At 53.3% G+C, this 23,998-nt stretch overlaps 3 protein-coding genes across 5 annotated transcripts in view; all 3 read right to left on the minus strand.

Annotated features, from left to right (window-relative positions):
• The window catches only part of STX1A (syntaxin 1A), a 213,356-nt gene that overhangs the window by 107,837 nt on the left and 81,521 nt on the right, over positions 1-23,998 (minus strand). The window lies entirely within an intron of this gene.
• MKS1 (MKS transition zone complex subunit 1) lies at positions 412-10,613 on the minus strand. The gene is made up of 17 exons (XM_088530113.1): positions 10,534-10,613; positions 10,204-10,459; positions 9,747-9,902; positions 8,997-9,094; positions 8,615-8,743; positions 8,198-8,302; positions 7,677-7,785; positions 6,654-6,710; positions 5,952-5,994; positions 5,368-5,430; positions 4,546-4,616; positions 3,660-3,729; positions 2,632-2,739; positions 1,941-2,074; positions 1,189-1,271; positions 1,015-1,112; positions 412-512 (listed from the first exon to the last, which is right to left on the minus strand). Exons 1-17 carry the CDS (start codon positions 10,611-10,613, stop codon positions 412-414), a joined length of 1,761 nt encoding a protein of 586 aa, XP_088386239.1.
• BCL7B (BAF chromatin remodeling complex subunit BCL7B) lies at positions 21,224-23,984 on the minus strand. 3 transcript variants are annotated; one of them, XM_088529989.1, is made up of 6 exons: positions 23,829-23,984; positions 23,253-23,328; positions 22,938-23,034; positions 22,043-22,213; positions 21,815-21,894; positions 21,224-21,460 (listed from the first exon to the last, which is right to left on the minus strand). In XM_088529989.1, exons 1-6 carry the CDS (start codon positions 23,918-23,920, stop codon positions 21,368-21,370), a joined length of 609 nt encoding a protein of 202 aa, XP_088386115.1. In that variant the 5' UTR covers positions 23,921-23,984; the 3' UTR covers positions 21,224-21,367. The 3 variants fall into 3 exon arrangements, with proteins under 3 accessions (XP_088386115.1, XP_088386114.1, XP_088386116.1); XM_088529988.1 differs by having other exon boundaries at positions 22,043-22,228; XM_088529990.1 differs by having other exon boundaries at positions 22,043-22,228; positions 23,861-23,959.

Consider the following 23,998-nt stretch of genomic DNA (forward strand, 5'->3'; position numbering starts at 1 on the left):
GTAAACAGCATTCATGCCTTGACCTTCAAAATCACTCTCTTCTCTAAGAAGAAAAGCAAATTTTCCAAGTCACTGTAGACTTGAGACTTTTATAATAATTTTCTATTTGATATTTGAAAAGGTTTTAAAGAGTTCCCAGGTCTAATGTTCGATGCTTTAGTTTACCCAGCAAAAATGTCAACAATTATCTGTACCATTAGGGAATGGCAACAAAATGCCTTGAAAAGATGGGGGTCCTTCCATGGATATCCACGGAAACACAAAGATGTGGATGTGTCACAGACTCCTTCCCCCACCCATGGCAAAGGAAGGGCTTGAAAAGCCTCCAGGCACGAGAGCTGCGACTCCTCTTGCCCTTGTGAGCAGAGGGAGGCTGCCGAGCGCTCGCAGGCTGGAGGCCGCCGCGGTGGCTCACGGCTCCGGGGTGCGCGCGGAGGCCGCGGTGCTGACGAGGTCTCGGGGCAGGCTCCGGCGCGCCTCCTGCATCCGGCGCCGCGCTCTCCGGAAAGCCTCTGCAACACAGCGCGAGAGCAGCCTGAGCGCACCAGCGGGTACGGGGCCAAGGCAGCCTCAGGGGAGGGGAGGGATGAGCCTATCCAAAGAACATCCTCTCTCCAAGAACAGGAATCTCACTTCCTGGAACTAACTCCCACCAACAAAGCACCAGGCTCTTGCTGCTTTCCTTCACTGATTTCTAGTACTGCACTTCCTCCGTGCAAAACGGAAGGAGAGATGGAGCCTGGGTGCCACATGCCAGGCAAGACGGGGCAGCTCAGCCAAGGCTTTGCCCTCACAGGGTGCTTCTCCTCCCACCTGCGGACAGCTGATGCCTCCTGAAGTCTCCAGCAACTCCAGATCAGAACATTAAGCCTTGGCTGTGGTAGTCTGACACTCAAGAAGCTCAAAGGGGGTGATTACACCCCAGCAATGGACTCTGCAGAGATCCCAACCCGCTCTGCAAAAAGGCAAAAGTGAGCCCAAGTGCCCCAGAGGGGAGTGAGATGACAGTCCTACCCAAAACGTTGTAGACAGAACTCTGCTGAGTGAAGCCTCCAAGCCGGTCCAGCACACTCTGCATGCGCTGTCGCAGGGCACTGGTTTCCAGAAAAGCCCTGCAGAGAAGCACAAGGTCAGGGCTGGCCCAGCACAGCACAGCAGACGAGCTCACACTCACTTTGCAACACTCACTTAGACTGCTGCAGGCAGTGAAGCCGGAAGGTGACGGTCCCCGTGGTCTTTGTGCGAAAGCCGAGGCGGCTCAGACGCCCTCCCTGCACAGAAAGCCCAGGTTGGAATAACCAGCTCGGCCCTAGCAACCACCTACCTGATCTACTGCAAAGAGTAGCAACAACTGTGAGCACCAAGGCTCTCCCAAAGAGTTCTGGGCTGCACTGAGGACTGGCCCTGATTACTAGTGAGCTGACAACAAAGTCCTGGAGAAGGGTTTTAGTTGTTGCTTCAGGGCTTATTCCCACTCAAAACTGCTACTAAGAGCAGCTTTTTTGTTACACTCGCAAGCGCCTCGGCAGCTTTTCTGAGCACGTGGAATTTTTCTCTGCCCAACATTCCTGTGAGCTTCTTGCTTCAGCGAGGTTCTGCCAGCTCAGTACTTACATGAAGACTCGAGCCAGTAGGAGATGCTCACGTGAGGGATCTTCCCAGACGGGGCCAGCACAAGCAGCGGCAGGGCCAGGCTCTGGTGCTTGGGCACTCACTTCTCTAAGCTGCAGACAGCCCGGAGGGCAGAGAGCTCTACAGCAGGTTTGTCCCCTCCTCTGTCCCTGCTCATTAGCGCCACAGAGGATCCATTTATTTTGCACGGGAATGGGACCATCAGCTCATCCTTGCTCGAATCTGGTCAAAACTGCCAACAGGAACCTGAACTTGAGAGCAGAATCTCACATATCCCAGCAAGAGCAGCATCCTGTAGCTGAACCCACCTGGAAGGTTGTGGGTATCCTGACGTAGGTTAAGTCCTCCAGTTCAGGAGATCCCCCAATGAAAAACCTTCTCAGCTCTGAGACTGTCCCCAGCTCCACAGGGCGCCAGGTGGGGATGGTAAATGTGTGCAGCCCTGATCAGGGAGGACAGGCCAGTTTAGTGTCTACAGCAAATTAATCCACCCAGAGTGACAGGACAGCATGGTAGATGGATCCTATGGCACTGATCCATACCATGACAGGCTGGAAATGGAAACATTCTATGGTTTATCATCTATATGTCTTTCCAGTGACTCAGCCTCAGACAGTCAGAGGCAGCGCTGGAACTACCCCACGCTCATGAGGAGCATCTTCCTGCATCAGGATGTCTGCTGTGACCCTCAGATTCCAAGCCGGACGGAGAAGGAGCACCACCATCGAAGAGACGGATGGGCCCCACTCCAGGGCTTTGCAGCACAAGATTTTCAGACAGAGCCACTGAAGCAACACACGATGCTTCTCAATAACAAGCAAAATGGTTTAGGATGCACCAGACCCCTCTCTGATGCCTCACAGGGAGCTTAGTATTCCCCTCAGCATGCACAGGAAAAGCCTGCCTGGGCCCAGCAAGTCCACTCCCAAGAGAACCACTCAACTCTCATCCCTTTTCATTCCCCTCGCCACTAACAACCCACTCCCAAATACACTTTACCTGGAGAGGCTGGCAGCACCAGAGAGCCGTATCCTTCAACACGATACCTCTGCCAAAAATCCAGGGATAGAACCTCAAAGTAAAGGACAGGCCACTGAGGGAGGGAGTCTGCAAGGAAGGGGAGCAGATGACAGTTGTGTAAAAGCTGCAGATGGACACTGAGTTTGCTAAGCACCAGCAAGAAGTCCTGGCTGTATTTCTTCTAGAATGACAAACCTAGACATATGGTGATTATCTTTCCCTGTAAGATCTGGAGCCTCTGACTTCAGGATGAAAAGGGAAATATTGGTAAGAGGCTAAAAATTTTGGTATTTTTTTTGTTTTGATGAATCTCTGAGATCAAGTCCAAACTGGTTGCTCAATTGTCCTTTTGCAGACCAGGCACTCTTTTTTGAACTATGGGAGACAAAACAAGGGAGCTTTTCTATCATTAACAGATACCTGTTTCACAGTTACTAGAATGTTACTAACTTGCATTCTCCAACAAGCTTCCAAGCATTTATTTTCTCCACGGTGTAATAATACATTTATTCTACGCTGGAAGTGCATTAGTGTTGGTTGTATACTCTAATCCAATGCATACATTACACTGAAGTGGCAAGGCATGATGTGAAGTTGTTCCTGGCGACAGCAATCGAAAAAGCAATGGGCTTGGTGACAAAGAAAGAGCAACATAAGGACAGGATAGGAAAAGGCTACAGGCAAGCTCAGCTTAAAATATAGCCATGAGTTCTAAAGTGACTATATATAAACTATACAGATTATAGAGGCCATTTAGTGTGACTACAAAGATAAGATCCAGCACTGGATAGAACTGAGCATGGCCTGGAAACAAGGAAACACACTGCTCCATGCAAGTACTGACACACAGCTGGGCAAAGGACATTTGCTACATGTGCAGAGGTTTTGTGGCAATGTGGTGACCATGTGCTCAATGTGCAACATCTTCCTTTATTTACATCAGTGCACATGGCATGATGCCTACCTACACTGCAACCAGGAGCTTTCAGGGCAGCAAGGAAACACACCTTCTGATTCATCTTCTTGGGTGAAAAACATCTCCAGAGTGAAGAGGTAGCAGAAGTATGCCACATTATCCTGGAAAAGAGGAACAGAGATAAGATTCCTGTGCAAGAGTAGAATCCAGCACTAGCACTAGAACAAGAACATGGAGAGCAGGGAGAAAAGAGCTAAAGGGAGAAGAAGCAGTGGTGCCCTAGATGAGATCAATCACAACACACCAATGCAGCACAGGGCTGTACGGGGGATCTGCACACAATTCCCAGTGCCATGTAGATGGAATGAACTTTTTAAACTAATGAAAATGGGGAAAAGAGTGACACACTTCAAATGACAAATCAGGATCCTCACAGGAACACAGAAAAATACCTCCAACAACACGATTACTGAAATGTGGTATGATAACTTTTTTTGTAATAAGCAAGATTAGCTCTTACAAAGACATGAAAAGGTTGGTGAAATTCAAATCTAGATGCAAGGGAGGAGCTGCATACAGCAATTGAACTAACTTCTAGACAGGAGAGAGGGTTCACTGCAAGAAATCAGTTTAAAGACTGGATGCACTGCAGACCCAGTCAAGCCAGGATGATGCTTCATTAACTCTGAGTGTTTCCAGCAACCAACATCAAAGCTCCAAAGGCAATCAAACAAAAGAATTTAAAAGTTAGGCTCCAGAAACTGCTTTGAAATTTCATTCAAATACAGTGGCACTCTGAAAAATGCCAATGTCAAACGTACAGCCAGAATGAGGAGAACCCCAAATACGGCTTGCTCTAGAAAGCAGCTCTCAAGTCAGAACCTTTGCTGAATAAACCCATAGCTTGTATCACTACAAGGTCCACCTCAGCGTGTCCCTGTTCAAGTTCTGCTCCTCGGGTTTGCAAACGTCCTTACCCTGCCCACTTTCTTGGTGGCACAGGTCTGCGTCACTCCCGAGAGCTGCTGGAATGCTGGGCTCGACCAGCCTAGGAGAAAAGGAGAACGTGAAAGCCGTGGTGAAAGCTCCGGATGAAAGGGAGGACTCAGCAGGCAGAACAGCTCAAAGGAGAACGGCAATCCCAGCTGTTCAACCCACACTGAATTTCCCTAGGTGCATCCCACCCTCTTGCTGCAATTACTGCATTCCAGAACTCCGTGGGATGTGTATGACAGCACAAGCTCCATCTTGGGAGAAAAGAATCTTATCTAAAAATACAGAGTAGCAAAAGTGACAGTCCCTCAGACAAACATGAGCACTACAGCCAGACAAAAAAGGGAGCGAAGGGTGACAAAACAAGAAGCAGGATGTGCATGTTAATTCTGGGAGCCTTAATTCTAAGCCAAGATTTAATACTTAAGCATCAGTAAAAAGATGTAATACTTAAGCATTGGTGAAGAATAAAAGGACATAATGACTGGAAGTGAAATCAGGCAGGGTCAGCACTGAGATGGATTCTGTGCAGGGTTAGGAACGAATTTGGGTGGCTTGCTGGACACCACCACTGCTGGCTGAGAACCCAACAGTCCTTTATGTCCCAGTCCCAATTTGGAAAAGCCAAGAGATGAAGCTGCTACTTTCTCCCAGATGCCAGTTTAGTTCACGCCACCAACTTTGGTACTTATAGTTCCAGTTAGATCCCAGCCCCTTCCATTTATTTTTACTGACTTTTAACATAACTGATCTGTATGACTTATATCTTCAGCTCATGTGATAGGGCTGGAAACAGCGATACTCACATTTAGGCAGCTCCAGAAAGAAATGAACATAGAGGTTGTCATATTCATAGCCTTGAGCTGAAACTGAAAGGAAGACAGAATGAACGTTCAACCTCTTGCTTCCACATAAACTCCTCCAGTGCTCACTGGAGAGCATGGGAGATGCAGCACCAACAGTCTAAGGGAAGCTGGGAAAAGCCAGGTTCTTCCACACAACAGAACATGACCCTCAGAAGATTCTTGCTCAGGATAGGCCCTGTCCCCATTATGGAAGTCCCATGTTTAATTGCTTTGTTATAGTCTATAACAAACAGATCTATAATGTGTATAATGTACAGATCTATAACCTCTCCCTTCTTCAGACTTGTATGTTTTCCACAACAGCTGTCATGTTTGCAATCTCCAATCTGTTAATGCAACTCAAGAGATTCATTCACAAAAACAGGGCAGGACAAAAAAGAGGAGGAGGAGGAGGAACAAAAGGAAGCTAGGGAGAGAATCCTCTGCTCAGGACTGGCCTGTGAATCAGGAATCCTTTCCAGCCTTAGCCATTCCAGGAGACCCAGTTTTTGCCCCTACAGGGACCGTTCATAATAAGGACTCACCTATTTCCCCATTCACAAACAGCCGTAGTGCACCAGGAAGAGGCTGCAGGAACAAGCAGATAAAGAAGATAAAAGAACTTAGTGACTAGTGGAAGCTCCCGCAATCCCCTCCCAACAAGACGCCACAGGAATATTTCGCGGCTGCTTGGGCTTCGAGGTTTCATCCTTTGACTTGCTCCTGCTAGGGAAGCAGGAATTCTGATTTCTTGTATTAGCTCCCCATCATTTCCAGAACTTACCAGGCTCTCTGGATAGGGTCTCCCTAGAGAGACCAAATTGTCAGGCTGCCAGAGTTCACTGATCTATAAATTAGGTCTTTTACAGTACTTCAGAGTGGATAAGATGCAATCTGAAGTCACAAATTTCAGTTCAGAGATGGGAGGCCTATTTACCTGAACTGAGCGATGCAAACTCTAGCATTCAAGAAGTTAACAGAAACCACTCTCCCAAAATACCAACTTTCCTCCCTTCCTCCTCAGAGTTATCACAGTCAAAGCCCTTCGGGCAACGCACGCAGCCTCCCAGGGCTGTCGTGTGCCGTGTTCCCTGCTGCAGGCCTCACTGTCACCGTGTGACAGTCAGAAGTCACACGGTGACACTGCCAATACATCCCCAGGAGACAATCTTTGAAGACAAACAGCAGCCATGCCAAGCAGGTCCCTGGTCTCCCAAAGGCAGGCCCTGGCTGCCTGTGGTACTCACCATTTCAAATTCCGAGCCTACAAGGCCGCTGAGATATTCTTTGTGCCGACTATACAGCTGAAAACAGAAAAAGTGGATTACAAAAAGTGTCATTTTGATTATATGTTTTTGCTTACATTATTGCAAAAAAAGAGTTTAAAATGAAACCAAATTAAGAAACCAAATTAAGATGTTGACAGGCAAAGCTAACAGTTTTTCCTTTTTAATTATTTTTTAATTTAAGAACTAATTTAAAGTCGCTTATTTTTAAAGGACTTAACAAACTAATTTAAGAAGCTAATCTAATTATAACTGCTAACACTGCATAATATTTCGGCTTCTGGAAAGACCTTGTCAAAGGCCAATCTAGGGAAAATAAAAAAGAAACTCCAAAGAATCAGTAGCTCTTAAGACACACTGCTAAAACCACAAACACAAACTACTCCACTGAAATGAATAGATGGGAAATCAGTGTGGCTACATCGTGATTTCTTCACTGACCTCAAATGCAAAAAGGAAGTGCACAAATCCAAAACTGAAACAGATTAAGAATCTGTATAAACTGCCAAAGGCAAAAAGGCAGTTCAGAAAGGTCAAGGCATAAAATGAGATCCAAGCATCCTGGAACACTAAAGGTAGTAAGAAATCCTTCTGTGATTACACATGCAGCAAGAGGAAGACCAAGCAAAGAGGTGGCCCACTACTCAAAAGGAAAGGAACACCATCAGCAGGTGACACTACAAAGACAAGAATTTAGGTGCTTTCTTGCATCAGGCTAAAAATGTCAAATGCAGCCAGTGGTCAACAGTGACAGATGGACAAGACCTTAACCTAGGCCAAGGAATTAAGCAGAGTATTCAGGGAGTGCTTGAATGAGTTGGGAGTTTTCAAACTGCTGGGCAAATGAGACTCACCTTCAGAGACATCCATCTTACCTAACCTTAGGTGTCTATAGCTCTAATGTTCATGCCTATGTGAGGGTCTGAACTCCCCCTGCCAAGCAGGGAGAACTGGCCAGTGTCCAGAGGGGAAGCTGCTCCTTACGTCTCTGAACAGCCGCTGCTCCCGCTCCTCGTCCTCCTGCTGCACCGGGGCAGACGCGTTCTCAACGGTGTACGTCCACAGCTCGCGCTTCTCTCCATCCACCTCAATTCTGCAGAGCCCCAAAACACACGGGGAAACTCCCCCGTTAGGCAAAGAACAAGCCCAGGCAGCAGTGTGATTCACCCCACCATCCCCTCCCCAGCCTCTGAAGCAACACCAGGGCACTAAGGACCCTCTCCTCACTCCCCAGTGTCTGCCAGCATCGACGCCTCAGAAAGGGTCGCTCGCATCCTATAGCTTTACGCATAACTGGTATCTTTAGGTGCTGGCTCCACAGCCCAGATCTCATGCCCAGTGACAACAAGTAGAAGAACACAATGATCCATCCCAGAACTCCCTGGAACAAAGCTGAAAAATATCTCTCAACTTAAATGCTGGTCTGCTGCCTGAAAGTTGATCAAAGGGATCAATTTGGCCCTCTGTTTCAGCCCTGCTAGCGGTACCAGCCCTATCCCACTCACCGGTAGGCTCCTTTTGTGCCAGTAAAGTCAGGCTTCACTGTGATCACACCATTGCTGTCCACCTTGATTGTGCAAAGCACATGCTCATACTCCCTGTGCCCAAGCCTAATGGGAAAAAAGAAAAGAAAGACAAAGACAGTCTAAACAGAGCACATGTACATGCTCCGGAATAGCAGAGCTGGTAAATGCACATGAAGACACAGAAGGGAACAAACACACCCTTGCTTCCCTAGGAGTGTAAGAAGCCTTTGGGAAGAATACATTCATTGCCTCACAAATGAGATAGGAGAAAGTATCTGCAATTACTAAGTTCTTAGAATTTCCTCCTCTTTATTTATGAAAGAGGCAAGTGATTTGAATTAGCACAGGAGATGAGTTTCCATCTGGGAGACAAGATCAGGTCAAGATTTGACTTACTTTCCATACGGACCCAGGTCCCCCATGATGTACATGGTCTGAACAGGAGTGTTAATCACATGATTGTTCTTTATAAATTCTTCCGAGGGCTCCCAGGTGATGACTTTCGACTTCAGAGAACTCCCTTCTCTGTGAACAACAGGACAGCACAATGCCCATCTGCCAGACAACCACACACGACGCACCACAGCGGTCTGGTAGAGGCAACACTGAACACTGAGGGATGAAAAGTCACAGTGCCAGCTCTGAGCGCAGATGCCAGTTCCTGGAAGGTCTCAGAAGGCAGTTCACTCTGCCAACTTGCACAGACCACATTCCTCCAGAGCTGAGGCACTAGTAAGAAACCTGTATTAGCAAGCTCTGAGCTCTTGTGTGCACTCACATTGGCCTACGGTCTTGTCTTCTCCTCCTCACGGTGGCCATTCTCTGTGCCAGATATGATGGCACCTCATCATCCGAGTCAGTTACTTTCTGGCAGTGCTGGAAGACAGAAACATGCTTTGAACCAGCCTAACAGGTCATCTTTCTCAAACGGCCTCCCTCTTGGAGAAGAACACAGGTAGTTACGCACGTACATGCGGGGACAAACTGCTAGAACACTCTAGATTTCATTCAGCACTTTTTTGAGCCGAACTCCACCTGGCAAGTCACCTAGCGAACAACTCTACAAAGCTACAAAGTACCTCCAGGTACCACTGCACACCCTTCTGCAAGAGATCTGGACCACCTGGTCTGGAGAACCAGGTGAACATACCGCTTCTGCTGAGCCCACTTCTGCATGCCTAAGAAGTGACAAAATTCCCCTCTGCCCTAAAAGAGGCCTGGCCTTGCTGCAAACAGTGCTGCAGACACTAGGTGTACCTAAGAAAAACGTGTAATGGTACAAATAGAAACACACGAAGTTCCATCTCCATATGAGGAAGATCTTCTTTACTATTAGGGTGCCAGAGCCCTGGCACAGGCTGCCCAGAGAGGCCGTGGAGGCTCCTTCTCTGGAGATCTTCAAACCCGCCTGGATGCCGCCCTGTGCCCCGTGCTCTGGGTGTCCCTGCTGGAGCAGGGGGTTGGACTGGATGATCTCTAGAGGTCCCTGCCAACCTCAGCCCTTCTGTGAGTCTGTAAGAGCGGGTACCTCCTCCAGGTTGGTGAATCTGTCATGATCAGTGTATGTGAAGATGCGATAGTTCTTCCGACCTCCAGCCTTCTCCAGCTTCAGGATCTCCTGGTGGTACTGCCGGTCCAGGGGAGTCTGGCAGGCCGCCTCATTTCGGTAGAGATCCACCTCGAACTGAGAGCACCGCACATGAGGCGCGAGCGCCGCCCTTCACGGGCAGGGGCAGGGCCAGGAAAGCTTTGGAGGCTGAGATTTTTAAGGACGCCAAAGACAGGCAGATCCTTCGGGAACCGCGGCCAGGGGGTCCCGCAGGGCCGCGCCAGCACCGGGACGCGGTGCCGCAGCAGCCCCGGCGCCCTCGCCGGCCGCGGGGCTCGGCCGCCCGCCCCGCAGACAGGGAGCCCGGGGGGACCGCGGGGGCCGGGGAGGAGAAACCCCCTCCGATGGCCCCGGGCCGGCCCCTCCGCGCACGCACCTGGCTGAAGAGCTTCTCCTGCCACGCCACGACGGCCTCCTCCTCCTCGTCCGGGGGACGCCGGGCCCCTGGGGGACAGCGGCCGGTCAGGGCCGGCAGGGCCCGCGCGAGCGCCGCCGCCCCCGGCCCGGGATGGGGGCCGCACGTACCGGGCGCGGCGCGGGCGGGCAGGCCGAGCGCCCCGGGGCCGCGAGGGGCGGCGGGCGGCGGCTCCTGCCGCAGGAGGCCGGCGGCCGTGAGGCGCTGGACGCGGACCCTGCACGCGGAGGAGGGAGCGCGGCGTCACGGCGGGCCGCGGCGCCGCCGGCGGGGGAGCGGGGCGGCCCTCACCGCACGCGCAGGTTGCGCACGGGGTCGCGGGAGCGGTACACGGCGCCCGCCGCCTCCGCGCTCCACAGCGGCTCCTCCATGGCCGCTTCACCATGGGCACGGCGGCCGCGCAGCGCCCCCCGCGGCGGCCGCCGCCTCACGGGGCGGGCCGGGGCCTCTCCACCCGCGGGCCGCCCGCCATCTTCCCTCCCGCTCCGCAGCCCGCGGCCGGGAGCACCGACAGGGCGCCCGGGCCTGGGGTGGCTGCGTGTGATGGAGCCGGAGGAGCGAGGGGGGCCGGTGCCCCGTCCGCCTCCCCGCCCGCTGCGGGTGTCTGTGCCGTGTCCTCTCCTTGGTTGTCTGCCCCGCTGCGTGCGCCTGCCTCGCGCGCAAACCGGTCCCTGTGCCGGCCTCCTGCTCCCGAGCTGTCCCCACAACATTCCCCCGGGGCCAGGCACGAACGCGGAGGAGGTGGCAGCCTCGTGGAAACCGCCCGTTGTCACGCGAAGGTCTCGGCCCCATGCACGTGCTGCGGGGATCGCTTCACTGTGGGTTTCGTTGCCCTGTCACTCGGTGTTGCCGGGTTCTTTGGAGCCCTGTGAGAGGCTGCTTAGCCACGCTCCGTGCGCTGGGACAGACCCTCACCCGGGACACTGCTCCGTGCGCTGGGACAGACCCTCACCCGGGACACCGCTCCTCCTGGCCACAGCGCCCCGGGCTCCGCTCAGGGCATCGTCCCCAGTGGGGCCGTGCAACACTGCTCACTGTTTTTAGAAATAATCAGTGTGACATGTTCTGAGGTGACTTTTTGGCTGTAATTATCCCAAGGAGGCCTTGGGATCCCCGTCAGTGTGGTTACACTGTCTGGTGAGTTCAGGTGCTCCTCTGGCATCCAGCATTCTGCTCGGTGGGCACAGCCAGGCATTCAGCTTCTCCCCTCCACCACGTTTCTGACAGGCCTATGCCGGACTCAGTACTGACCGTGTTCTTTTAGATACTGCACGCGTGCAAGGTGTTGTGTTTAGTACCAACTTTACGTGTTTGAGAGTATTTGGCATTACATGGGACTTTGATTTAGCAGAGTGATACAGCAATACACTGAAACCACAGTGGAAGTGGAAGTGACACTTAACCGAATACAACCATCGCAACACACAGTGGAATCGCAGTACAAACAGGATTCCCGTTACCCGCTTCACAATATGCTCACTGTCACACTGCCTGGCTTCCCCTGTCTCAGGGAAGGAGTATGTGGGTTGGGAACAGCTGAAGCTCGTTGCTCTTATCAAAATCCTTATACTTAGTTGTTCGTTTTTTGCACTCTATGAGGGGCTGAGCCATGTACACACACACATCCGCCAGGCTGGTCTGGCTGACGCAGGGAGACATTGACACTCTTGCTTATCTCTTGAGAAAGAACCATGTACACAACCAGTTGATCCACTCAGCTGTGTTATAGTCGCTTGATTGACTCAACTGTTAGAGCCTTATATCTAAAAGAAAGGCCACCCTTTGAGCTGAGATCAATTCATCCTTCTCTGCAGCAGCTGGGCCCAGTGGCACCTTACAGTCTTCCCTGCGCCATGGGCACATCGCCCTTGCCCATCCCCTCTGGGTCCTCTTCCACTGTAGACATTTACTGGTTGTTCACAGGACATCAACGTCTCCATTTAGAGAAAGTCATTTCCAGGTGCCTGATTCCTTTCTCAGCCTTCTAGCACCGCTGCAGAAGTTGCATCTGACTGCTCTGGATCTCTTTTACATCCTCTTTTACTCCTTTCTCCTTTTCATTTCCTATGGGAGCAGTGCCATCCCCCGTCCCCCTGCAAAGGGCTCTTCTACCCTACCAACTCCCCCTGCTTCTTCAGTTTGATGGGAGGCCCACCAGCCTCATCCCTTGTGGTGTGGACAGCACAAAATCAGAAAGCTTGTGTAACTGTGTAAGGGTCACAGCAAAATGTCATTTTCAGGGCAAGTATAACTTTATCATGCCAGTAGTTTTTCAGCTTTTTAAAAATGCAATAGTACCTCGTGTCAGAGTAAGCACTCGTAGGAGCTGCGTTACAAGACAAACATTGGCAAAGCTCTGGAAACAGTCAGCATTTGAGATGGAAAGAAAAGATTTAATTATGTGGTAGATTCTCGAGCTTCCTGCACACCCAGGCTTTAAAGAGCCATACTGCTTTTGTCAAATTTGACATGACAGTAAGAACTGAGCTCTCAGCATAGTCCCAGTTAGAAGGAAGAAATCTTGGGGGTGCAGTTTCTAAGCAGCTGGGGTGGATACACAGGTGAGAAACTATCCAAAGGAAGCAGCATGGGGAGAAGTGCTGCCTCCTTCTCTCAGCATTGTATTCCTTAAATTCCTGCCAGCGTGAGTGTTTGGGCAACTGCATGATGAGATAGAGCTGATCTGGCTTGCCGGACTCATTTGTTAAAACAGGGTGAGTTCTCAGCTCACTGCAGCAGATCCTGCTTAGGAGAGGGTTGGGGCTCTGCTGTTGGGTGAGGTGTCCTACCATAAAAATCAATATACTGAAATATTACAGGCCTGTACATGACAAAGTGTGAGTATGGAACTGCATCATTTTTTTTTCCTAGCACAGGCTACAGAATGAAAAAGAGATCAAATAATCTTAATGCTGCCCTGTAATATCACCAAACTAAAGATCAGTGAAGCATTCCAGTGTCTGCAGCCTCACATAACGATAAGTTATCATCTAAAGGCATCTTTTAGGAACATCATTTTGTTCTGAAACAGCAAATGGAGCCAGTGTTGGCCCTGGATGCCACATACAGTAAAAGATTGAGGGAGATCTGCCTTTTGCAGGCATGGGGCACGTGCCAAACACAATCTGCTTTCTAGGCCTAAGAAGTGTCGGATGCTGCCAGGAACAATAACATTTGCTAAAACATCCTCTGCCGCCCTGAAGATCAGCCTTACCCTGCATTTCCTTGTCAGTTTAGCACAAGTTCCAGGACCCGATAAAACTCCCCTGCTGCCTTCTAGGTACCACACAGGAGTGCAATATATTTGAGGGAACAGCCGTGCTTGGTATAACTGATGCCCATCCTGGTCACATACTCTGCCATTGTGAATGTTTCTGTGTTTTTCTTTGTTCTGGAGCCACCTGGCAATGAACGGGCACTTTCAGCCTGTTTACACACCATTTGCAGTGTCCCATATGGCATGTGTGTTTTACATTCTTGGAGGATTTTCTCTGTTACAGGAAACAGGGCATCATATATTTGTTTGGCTTTAGTGACTCCTTTGATCATTTATTCCTGAGAATGCAGTTCCGAAAATGGAATGCCACAACCATATGGATGAGCGCACTGGAAGAAATCCAGGAAAATCCCAAAAATGCCAGGTTCATCTTGATTGTTTTTCTGGATCACCTCCTGGCCTCGATGGTACCAGGGGTTTTTTGTGGATGAAAATTCTGTGCTTCATCAATCACAACATGTTTCACTCTGGGGAAGTCCCTGTTAAAGAAGGCAATATGTGTCACAGACTGGCACATCTAATTTCTGAAAACTGTATTGACTATTTCTCCATTTCTTAGTGTGTTCTAGCCTGTTTGCTTACTAAAACTGCAAGACTTGGTGTATCAGCTCCAGCGTGCTACATCGTTTTCTAGGTGGACACACTAATTCCGAGCGGATTGACTGCGTGCAGGTGTTGCTTCCCAGCCTGCATGGCCCCTGGCCTACCAGCCTTGGCTCTACCCAGGCAGCAGGAGCCAAAATTGAGGGTCACTCTTCTTCCATGGGGGCTCCATGACGAGCCCCCCAGGTGGGTCGCTCCATCCTGCTCTTCCAGCTTCATGAACCTTGTGGTTGGGCTGGGCCCCGCCGGGATCGAAGGCTCCCCTGTCTCCCCAGGACGAGTGGGGACAAGGTCCTGTGCCAGGCGCCGTGCCCTGCTCAGGCCGGGCGTTACCGACGGGGTATCCCGAGTCTGGAACGGGCCGTGGTTCCCTCGTGCTGCTGCCTCGTCCGCCCGCGGCGGCTGCTGACCTCTCTGTGCCGGCACAAGTGGAACCACAGTGAGAACAGGCGGGAGACACGTTCTGGTGAAACCTCCTACCAAAACGTCATGTGTTCCTGTTCCTGCTGCTTGTCAGGATGGAGCAAGCCCCAGAGGTAGCTCGTAGCACCCCCTGCTCCCACCAACCCCGGCACAAGCAGCGCTGAGGCAGCGATAAGGCCGGGGTGGTCGTTTTTGGTGTCAGCACTGGGCTTAAAAACTAAGACCTTGGTCTTTGAAACCTAACGCAATCCCGCATTTTCCAAACGGGGTTCTCCCTACAGCCAGCGGAAGCTCTCTCTGGACCAGAGCTCAGTTCATCCTGGTTTCTATTCCAATTCCTTCTCTTTTTTAATATCCATACTTTTCTCAAGATGACTACTGTGTGTGTGTCATCCAAATAAATATATTTGGCAAATGGATGCCAAATCAGCAGAGATTACTCTTTATGTGCAGAAGATGGAATTAAAGAGGGGAAATGCTCATCTTCACCTGCTTGAAACAGTTAAACACAGTTAACTGGCTGCAGCTACTTCAAAATCCGAGATTTAAGCTCTGAACCAAATTTCTTCTGAGAGTATGAATGTTTTGAGTCAGTGATTTGTAACCTTGGCTCTGTACCTCCTTCTCAAGGAACTGAATTACAGTGATTCAGAGCTGCTGGACGGAGCTGCAGTAGAGCTGCTCTGTGGGTTCTCTTGGAGTTGCTCTTGATTCTCATGCGAATTAGTGAGAGGAGGATTATTTTAATGTGTGTTACCTGCGATTAATCCTGGTGACCAGATCACTGCACACCCTACAAACTTCTTCAGGGGTTGATATTCATAGCAGAAAATGTTTCTTCACAATCAATCAAATCCACGGCTGTTTCGCCTGTTGCAGGAAGACTCAAGACAAACTGCGTTTGCCCTTGTGCAGGTCTTGGGAAGCATCTCAGAGAGCTTGAGAGCAGGAGATGAAAATCACACAGCCAAGACAGCCCCTGAAACAGGACGTGAACCTCAGCACAGCCCTTACAAGAGCACACGGGAAGGCCGCGGTGTCCATGGACGGAGGATGCCATTCCCTGGGTGCAGACCTGGGTTTCTTGGTTTTCTTGCCACCCACCAGCTTGTTTGTGCAGTTCAGGGGCAGTTCAGAGGAAATCACAGCTGCTTTTGAAGTCTGTCCCCTATCATTGGCTTTGACGCATGTGCAGTTTTTCTTGAGCATTCAGCCTCAGCAGAAGAAGTATCTTCAAATTTAGCTATTAAGCTAAAAGCTTTTAGCTACTTTTTAGCTATTAAGAGAACATTGCACACAAACTTTCTGTTTTTCCAGCAATCCAATGTTAATAGCCCAACTTCTAAAAAAATATCAGGACCCCCTTGGAAGGATTTGCTTTCTCACTAAATTCTCTAACACTCTGAGAGCAGTTCAGTGCACATGGTTTCCCGCTTCCATTTGATTACATTGGAACATAGTAGAAAAAAAGAATAAAACAAAGATTAAGAAAACAAGAAATACAGCAGATAAGTTGCTCAACACAGCAGTTGCCTAAGGAGCATGTTGTACCATGCGGTCATCGAAGTAAATGGTGTGAGTTACAGACTCAACGTTCTTGTGAATAACCCAGATACCTGGTAATAAATCTATACCAGTTTTTTTAATCTGAATAAAAGGGGTATCCACTCCCTGCTTCATGTTGCCACTAGGAGAGGCTGAGCCAGGCACAGCAGCATCCCCTGCCCCCCAGACCAATAAAACTCAGTGCAGAGAGTGATGGAGAATGAATCCAGGAGCATCACCAGTCTCTTGATTCTTGATGTACAGATACACATTCCTATTAATATAGGGGAATATAAGAATACACCTCTTATCACAACTTTAAGCTTAATAATTCTCCAAAATAATATAGATAACACAAATCTGCCTCCAAATTTACAGGTTAAAAATATAGCTATGCACATTCCCAAGGCCCAGATAAATCTCAAAAGCACACATGCATTTACACAGACTGCCAAACAGTTTTCCATTAAAAAAAAACACATGAGCATCAGGAAAGAGCAAGTACATACCATGTGCCAAAACTGTATTAACTGGCTAGCAAATTAGTCATCTGGGAGTAAGCATGAAAAGCAAATGAGTGTGAAGAGAGAGCAAAATGACAAAATTAATTAGCAAAATTTATGATTAATACATAGATACCTAGGTCAGAATTTGTATTGTGCTGGCAAGAAGAGTCAATGGGATATACTTAACCAGCAAGGACCAACGCACTCCTAACTGGAATGATTTTAGCGCTGGATTGGAGACTTGGAGCGCTGGGTTTATGCCGTGAGCGGCCGCAGAGCCGCACGGGCAGGACAGGATTTAGTGTCCTTGGTTCCTTTCGGTTCCTCTCGTTTCCTCATCCTTAAGATGATGTGGGAGTATCTGTTGCTCAGCAACCGTAGCTGCTTCTATAACTTAAGTGTTTCTGAGATAAAGCAAAGTGTTTATATATCTTTATCTGCCTAAAGAAAAAGGTAAAACAAAGGCAAGATCCTCCAGACCCGCAGGGGAAAGCGTGAGTTTCGCTTTCCTGTGTCCTCGTGGTGCAGTTCCCCTGTCAATGCCGCATTAACGCCTCGGCAGCGATGAGTGTCTAGGAGCACCGGCCACCCGAATGCGCTGATGGCTCACAAGGATGGAGGGAACAACCTGCGCGTGCCCGGTCGGAAGCCGCACGTCTCCAAAGCCTTTTCCTGCTTTGCTGCCCTCCTGTTGGCCTCCTGGGGGTTTCATTTATTGTCCTTTCAGCCTCCTTCCCCTGGCGATCGTCACCGATAGGAGACGACCGACCCAAGAGACAAACTGCGGTTAGTGCCAGCTAATGTGAGGCCCTGGGCACAGGAGGGAGCGCCCAGCGCCAGGGTGGCCGCGCGAGGCCTCGGCCGGACGGGCAGCGCTTGCGGCTGACCCTGCTGGGGGAGGCAGCGCCCAGGACAGACTCTGCTACACGGGAGAGAGGAAAAGCTGCAGGTCCCTCGGGCACCACCGTTACACCTGAAAGGGCCGTTTTGTTTTAAAGCTGCCCCCAAACGCCTTGTGAGCAGGTGCTGCACCTGCAGAGGCCAAACGAGGGCGGAGGGGAGTTAAGCTGCACTAGCACATTAGGCTCTGGGGATTTCACTCTCCAGGCACAGCACCCGTAAGGACAATATTTGTAAATAACAAATTCCTTTTAGTCACCTAAAGTGGCCAGATTTCCACTAAGCATTTTTCTAAGCATCTTAGCAATCGTGGCCAGCTTCAAAAGTCTGCAATTCTCCCTTAGAGTGATGGGAGCTCATGGGTAAAGTTGGAATGTGACCACTTTGTTCAGGGGACACCCAGGATCTGAACCCTCGGGAGACACCTGGGGGGTGGGAGCGCTTCCCCAAGCCCTGCCGGAACCGTCCACATGGCTCCCGTTAAGAGCCAAACGCTTCCAAACCAAGGCAAAAACAAAGCTGACGCTGAAATGAACGAAGACTTCCCTCTGATTTTATTGGATCTGAAGCTGTCACGTCCACTTATTTGATGATCCGTCTGTCCAGCTGTGTTCACGATCCGGGAATGAGGGATATCATGCAAAACAGCCCAGCGACACGGCCTGCCCCTCGCAGCCCGTCCCTGCAGGTGGTTCTCTCCACAAACACGCGGGATGCGAGACCGAAGCTGCTCCTTCGTCCGAGACCTGCAGGACACTGGCAGGGCAATGGGCCTGTGGCGCCAGCTCTCGTTTTTGCTGAAGCTTATTCTGTTCCGCTGTGGCTTCCAACAACGTTACCGCTCCAAAAATTAAACATGCCGAGCGTTTGCAAAGGTGGAGAGACAGGTTACGAGGATTCCTCGTATTTTGTCGTATTTTCAGGACATCCCTTGTTGAGAAGTTAAATTCAACATGGGTTGTCTCTGTGAAATCCCAGGCCTTCTCCAAACCATTGTTTCTCTTAAAAACCTGCCAACATCGGCTTGGATGTGGCACTTCTGGGTGTTCAAAGGGTTTTTCTTTGCTCCCCCGTTAACATGGGACAAGGGCTCTTCGGATGTGGCCTGTCCTCACTGCTCTTGCCTTGGTTTCCCTTCTGCAATCCAGCAGCTGCACTTGGAGCAATAGGGAGGACTGAAGCGGAGGATCTACAGGACAAACCAGAATTCAGGCTACAGATACATGGCTTTCTGGACTTGCTTTTCCCCTCTGGATCTCCGCAGCTTCAAGCTGTTCACAAAAAAGCTGTTCACAAGAAAGTGACTCTGCTGCCGCATCCACGTCAAGTATTCACCAGTCTCCGCAGAGCTGATAAACACCCTGAGGGGCTGCTCTGTGCCGTGTTCCTGAAAATAACATCTCCTGCCTTCCACCTCCACGCTCACTCCTCCTCCCGCTGTGCTCAGCGGCGCCGGTCCTGCTTTAACCAGCTCCAGCGCGTTGCCCGCGTCCTGGCAGCAGCGGTTTTGGCTGGGCTAAGGCAGCTCCCAGTTGTCCTGATGGATTATTCCGATCCAGCTGCTCCCTGGTGCTGCACAAGCTCTCCAGTCACGCACAACCCATTTCTACTCCTCAGCTTAAACCTACGTACAAAACATACCTTCACTCAGCTCTGAGCAAAGGCCTGTCCTACGCGACCACCTGCAGGAGCAGCTTCTGCTGCGGAAAATGATCTTTACCGCAGTGTTGACTAAACAGCAGACTTGTCTTTCCTCCTTATATAACCATTATGTTACAAGTGCCACAGGGACTGCCAGGAGACTTGGAAAGCGCTGCGGTTGACCTGCAGGAGCCTGATCTGTCTGCGGATCTTAGGCGATGGGGTAGCTTGGGAAACACCAGGAACACGTAACGCCAGCGAGAGGCGGCCCGCGGGCTGCACCAGAGATCTCTGCCCAGGAGAGCAGCGGGCAGCGACTCCCCCTGCTCCGTCTGCACCTGCCGAGGCGGGACCGGGACGGAGAGGCTGACAGGGCGACGCTGCAGAGCGGAGCTCGGCCGCCCGGCGGCTGCTCCCTCCTTGCGCTGGTCGCGCTCCCTTCTGGGAGCGAGTTCAGCCGGGGAGCTGCCGGGAGGGAAACCCACAGCGAGGGCAGGAAGGGCTTGGGGCGGGAGGGCCGCTCAGACTCACCCCTAGTTTGCAGGTCTCGGCTTCACGCTGTGCTGCGCTTCTGCTTTCCCCTCTGGGGACCTCGGGGAGACCCCGGGGCACCCACATCTGCAGGGCGCCAGAAGCCGAGGCTGGAGCCGGCAGACACAGGGGCACTGCAGGGTGGCAGGTGGTGCCAGGCGCGGGTGCCCAGAGCTGGGAGAGGGCTCCTCTCCGCGTCTCCCCATGCATGGGGGTGCACCCACCAGGGAAGGGGCAGCTCAGAGCAGGACCCTGGGTCCTACCTGCCCCTGGGCTGCCCAAGCACCACGGAGCTGGGCAGCTGCCCTGGGCCGCTGGTGATGGCAGGGCCAGGGCAAGGCCCGAGCGAAGGTGCCCAGAGCCTGGCATGGCCTGACCCAGGCCTGGGGGCTCCCCTGGGTTGCAAGCACCAGCAGAGGGGCTCGAGGCCAGAGCAGGCTGAGGTGCTGGGAAAGGCCCAGGCAGCAGCAGAGCCGGAGCCCCAGCAGGGCAGTAGCCCCACTCGCCTCCCTCGGGGGCTCCCAGAGCTGCTGCCCCCAGCCCGAGCGGGCGGGCGGCGATGGAGCCCCCCAACCCTGCCGAGGCACCGTGCACTGTATTTCAAATAGTTTAATTTTAAAAATATTCTATTCAGTGCTAAAATATCTCTCCACTTCCGCGCGCAGCCGGCGCCTTCGACTTCACCAGCCTCGATCACAGACTCGGTGGGACATGCAGATGGCGGCGGGGGAGGGCCGGGCAGAGCCCCCCGGGGGGGAAGCTCCCCGGGGCGCAGGGGCAGTGGGGGCTGTGGGGCCGGGGTGCTCATGGCAGGGAGCGTGAGGACATGGGGGCCTGGGTCCCCACACCATGCTGGGGGGCAGGTGGCAGCCCCTGGGCAGGAGGGCTTCCCGAGGGGTCCCTACACCCTACTGCGTCCTTCCCCGGGCCGCGGGCAGGGCTGTACCTACACGGGTGGCGGGAGCTCCCCCCGGGGCGCAGAGCCAGCCGGGCTCCCTCGTGGCAGGGCCGGCTGCGGAGCAGAGCCAGGCTGGGGCCTGGCGCGCGCCGGACCTGCCCTCCACAGTGGTCGTGCTCCTGTGGCTTCCAATACTAATGGCTTCAACTAGCAGCTTATTGCACAGTGTCCCTGGGGCACAGGCAGCCTTTGGCTCTCTCCCTGGCGTGTTCCCAGCCCTCCTGTCTCTGCCTCACATCTCGCCCACTGCAGAAACGCTCCAGGTCACAAGGGAGCAGACGAGTCGCTTATGCAGGTGGAACCAGGCTCTTGGAGTGGCAGCAGCTGGGGAGGGCAGGCAGGGGACCCAGAGGCAGGCGAGCAGCGCCCGCCGCTGCCTTAGGGGCTGCAGAGAGCGGGTGGCCCTGGGGACGCAGCCCCTCGCACATGCAGGCTACACACCAGAGACGTCCCACGCCACTACAGTACAGCTTAGCAGGGAGAGGGACCCAATAAATAGAGGCAAATTTGCAGGTTATCGGTGGCAGGCGGTGCCCAGAAGCACCGTCCACACGGGGAAAACGCAGGCTGCCTCTGGAGGGAGGCGCCCGTGCCCGGGGACAGGGCAGGCTGGCTCACGAGGTGGCGGGAATGCCCTGTCCCCCGGGAAAAGGCAGGCGGGAGGGAAGCACCCCGTCCGCAGGGAAGGGCAGGCTGGCTCTGCGAGGGGCTGGCGAAGGCGCTGTCCCCGGGCCGGGCCGGCTAGCTCTCCGAGGCCGTGTGGCACACAGAGTTCTGATCGGCACAAAATCTCTTCAGAGGCGGCGCGCCCGAGTCCTCCTCCTCTTCAGCGACCTGCAACGGGCAGAGGGCAGCGGTTACGGCCTGTGCCCGCAGCTCGGCCCGCGACACCAGGGCACCGCGGCCGCCAGCGAGGCCGGGCCCAGACAAGGCTGCGTCGCGCTCTGTGGGGACACCTGGGCTCTTATCTATGTGGCAACTGCAGTGAGAGCCAGGCTGTGAAAGAGCCACAGGGCAGCAGGAGCGAGAGTGTCGCTCAGCCCTCGTGGTTGGCTATAATCCTTGTTTTACTGTTTACACATTTTTCTTCACACAATTTGTGCCCTAGCACCTGCACTGAAACCAAACTGAAAGGGCCACGCTGGGTCCATCCACATCTAGTCAAGGTTTCGATCCTCCTTCCCTTACCTGAGTCTCGAGCGGCACCGGCTCTTCCTTGGTGAGAGTGGGAGGCTCGTCTGCCACTTCCGAGGAAGGCAGGGAGGGCTCTGAAGAAAACAGAAGGGTTAACGTGACTGCAGAGACAGCAGCACCGTGTCACACGACTACATGATGAGCAAATGCTGCAAGCCAGGAAGAGGCCTCTGGGCAGCCCACAGCAGCCTCCTCCAGCACAGCCGCCCCCGCAGGACCCACCTTCCAGAGCCTCCTGCCCCAGCGTGGGCGGCTGCGAGTCATCCGTGCGGAAGTCAGACGTGTGCGCGGGGCTCATGGACTCGCTCTGCTGGGGGCTGGGGCTGGAGTTGGGGCTGCTGTCCACCTTGAGCTGGTAGACGTCTGACAAGGAGCTCTGGTTACTGTTCTCATCTGCAGAAACAGCACCTAGTGAAGGAGAGCACCTTGACCCAGGGGCACCAGCAGCCAAGGGCGGCGCTGAGAGCCAGGGCCTCGTGGCGATGGAAGAGCGCGGGCGGGAGGAGACGCTCAGGGCAGGGGCCTTTCGTACACTCCGTAAGAAACTGCAGCAACTTCCCATATGGGACTCCCCACAGGGACACAGCTGCTCAGAGCAGTGAGAACAGCCAAGAGCTGCCTTCAGAAGAAGAGGGAATCCTGCAGCGCATTTATTCCAGGTAAAACAGACCCACGGGGCCCACCTGCAGGACTGCAGTGTTAACCTCTCCCTGCATAAACACCGGCAGAATCCCTGTCCCTCCTCCACTGCGCTCGGGCTGAGCGGGTGGCGTGGGCACAGACCCAGGGTCTGCCCTCTCGCTGTCCAAGCAGTGAGTCCCTGCACTTTGCTCTGCTTCACAACAGAATCTGGCCTGTCTGGGACTGACTGGAGTGTTTTTTGCTGGGATTCCCAGTAATTCAGGCAATGGGAGATGCGCAGCTCACTCCTTACAATGCAGTCAGGGGGCAGTCCAGAAATGGAGTGAAATGGTCCAACAAATGAACAACAGCCACACTAAAAAACACAGTGTTTTCCCAATGCACGTAATACATAAATTCAGTACCATCCCGGCTCCTTTGAGACTGAAGTGTCTTTCCACAGCCGGAAGGGCAAGGAGGGCTCATCCAGACTCACCTTGGAACTCCAGCAGCAGCGAGGAGTTGGCAGACGTGTCAGCCGGGAAGCCATTGGCCTCCCGGGCAGTGCTGCTACTCGATTTAGATTTCTCTTTCTGGAGGAGCAAAAGAACAAGGGAATAAATAAATCAGAAACACGGTGTTAGAGAGGCCCCCATGGGCAAGCGGCTGCACAAACCACCTCAGAGACAGGGATGGCACCTCCAGACACAGCTCCCGGCTTCCCCCAGCCCAGAGGCGCCCTGACCGCACGCAGGGCCGCGCGCAGGGAGCAAAGGCGGCGGCACCGGGGTGGCCCCGGGACGGTACCTACCTCCTTGCTGTCCGCCACGGGCACCCACTTGAATATCCGCAGGGACGTGTCGCCCACCGTCACCCACTTCTTCTCCCTGTGCCGAGGGGGGCGTTAGAGGAGCCAGCAGCCGAGCCGGGCCGAGCCGGGCCGAGCCGAGCCGAGCCGGGCCGAGCCGAGCCGAGCCGGGCCGAGCCGGGCCGAGCCGGGCCGGACCCTCCCACCCGCGCGCCCACGGACGCCAAGGCAACCGGACCAGCCGTCACCATGGCAACAAGCCCCGCCTCCACGCCCCCGAAGCGCTGATTGGCCGCGGGGAACGCCAGTCCGGGGCAGCGCCACAGCCCGCCCGCCCACCCGGCAGAGCCACCTGCGATTGGCCCTGCCACCTGCTGATTACCCCCGCTTCCGGTCCTCCCCCACACACTCCCGAACAGCCGGGCAAGCTCATTGGTTGCGGCCCCACTAGCCCCGCCCACTGACTCATGCGGTACGCCGATTGGGTGCTCGCTGCCAGAGCGCCTGCACCGCCACCCCTGTGGCCCGGCGATTGGCTGCCCGCCGGCAGGCCCCACCCCCCGCGGCCCCGCCTCTCACCATTTGCGGACGCGCTCGATGGCGGCCATCACCTTTTTGATGTCATCCTTGGCGCGGCTGCGGGTCTCGGCGCGCACCGAGCGGCCCGACATGGCGCCCGCAGCCCCGGCAGCCCCGGCTCCGCCAGCACCCGCCGCCGCTCGCCGCGCATGCGCGCGCTCCGCCCCGCC

The sequence above is a fragment of the Tinamus guttatus genome, unplaced genomic scaffold, assembly GCF_059628265.1.
Source record: "Tinamus guttatus ecotype Peru unplaced genomic scaffold, ASM5962826v1 Tinamus_guttatus_pri_ptg000356l, whole genome shotgun sequence".
In the NCBI taxonomy this organism is placed as follows: Eukaryota; Metazoa; Chordata; class Aves; order Tinamiformes; family Tinamidae; genus Tinamus; species Tinamus guttatus.

What these genes read in the sequence shown, in the direction of transcription:
- MKS1 (XM_088530113.1), bottom strand. Translation starts at nt 10,613, where the DNA reads ATGGAGGAGCCGCTGTGGAGCGCGGAGGCGGCGGGCGCCGTGTACCGC. An exon ending in AGGAGAAGCTCTTCAGCCAG is followed by an intron (nt 9,903 to 10,203) that starts GTGCGTGCGCGG and finishes CGGTGCTCTCAG; the next exon opens with TTCGAGGTGGATCTCTACCG. An exon ending in CCACCAAGAAAGTGGGCAGG is followed by an intron (nt 3,730 to 4,545) that starts GTAAGGACGTTT and finishes CCTCTTTTCCAG; the next exon opens with GATAATGTGGCATACTTCTG.
- BCL7B (XM_088529988.1), bottom strand. Translation starts at nt 23,920, where the DNA reads ATGTCGGGCCGCTCGGTGCGCGCCGAGACCCGCAGCCGCGCCAAGGAT. An exon ending in ATCGAGCGCGTCCGCAAATG is followed by an intron (nt 23,329 to 23,828) that starts GTGAGAGGCGGG and finishes CCCTCGGCACAG; the next exon opens with GGAGAAGAAGTGGGTGACGG. An exon ending in CGGTGCCGCTCGAGACTCAG is followed by an intron (nt 21,461 to 21,814) that starts GTAAGGGAAGGA and finishes TGCCCGTTGCAG; the next exon opens with GTCGCTGAAGAGGAGGAGGA.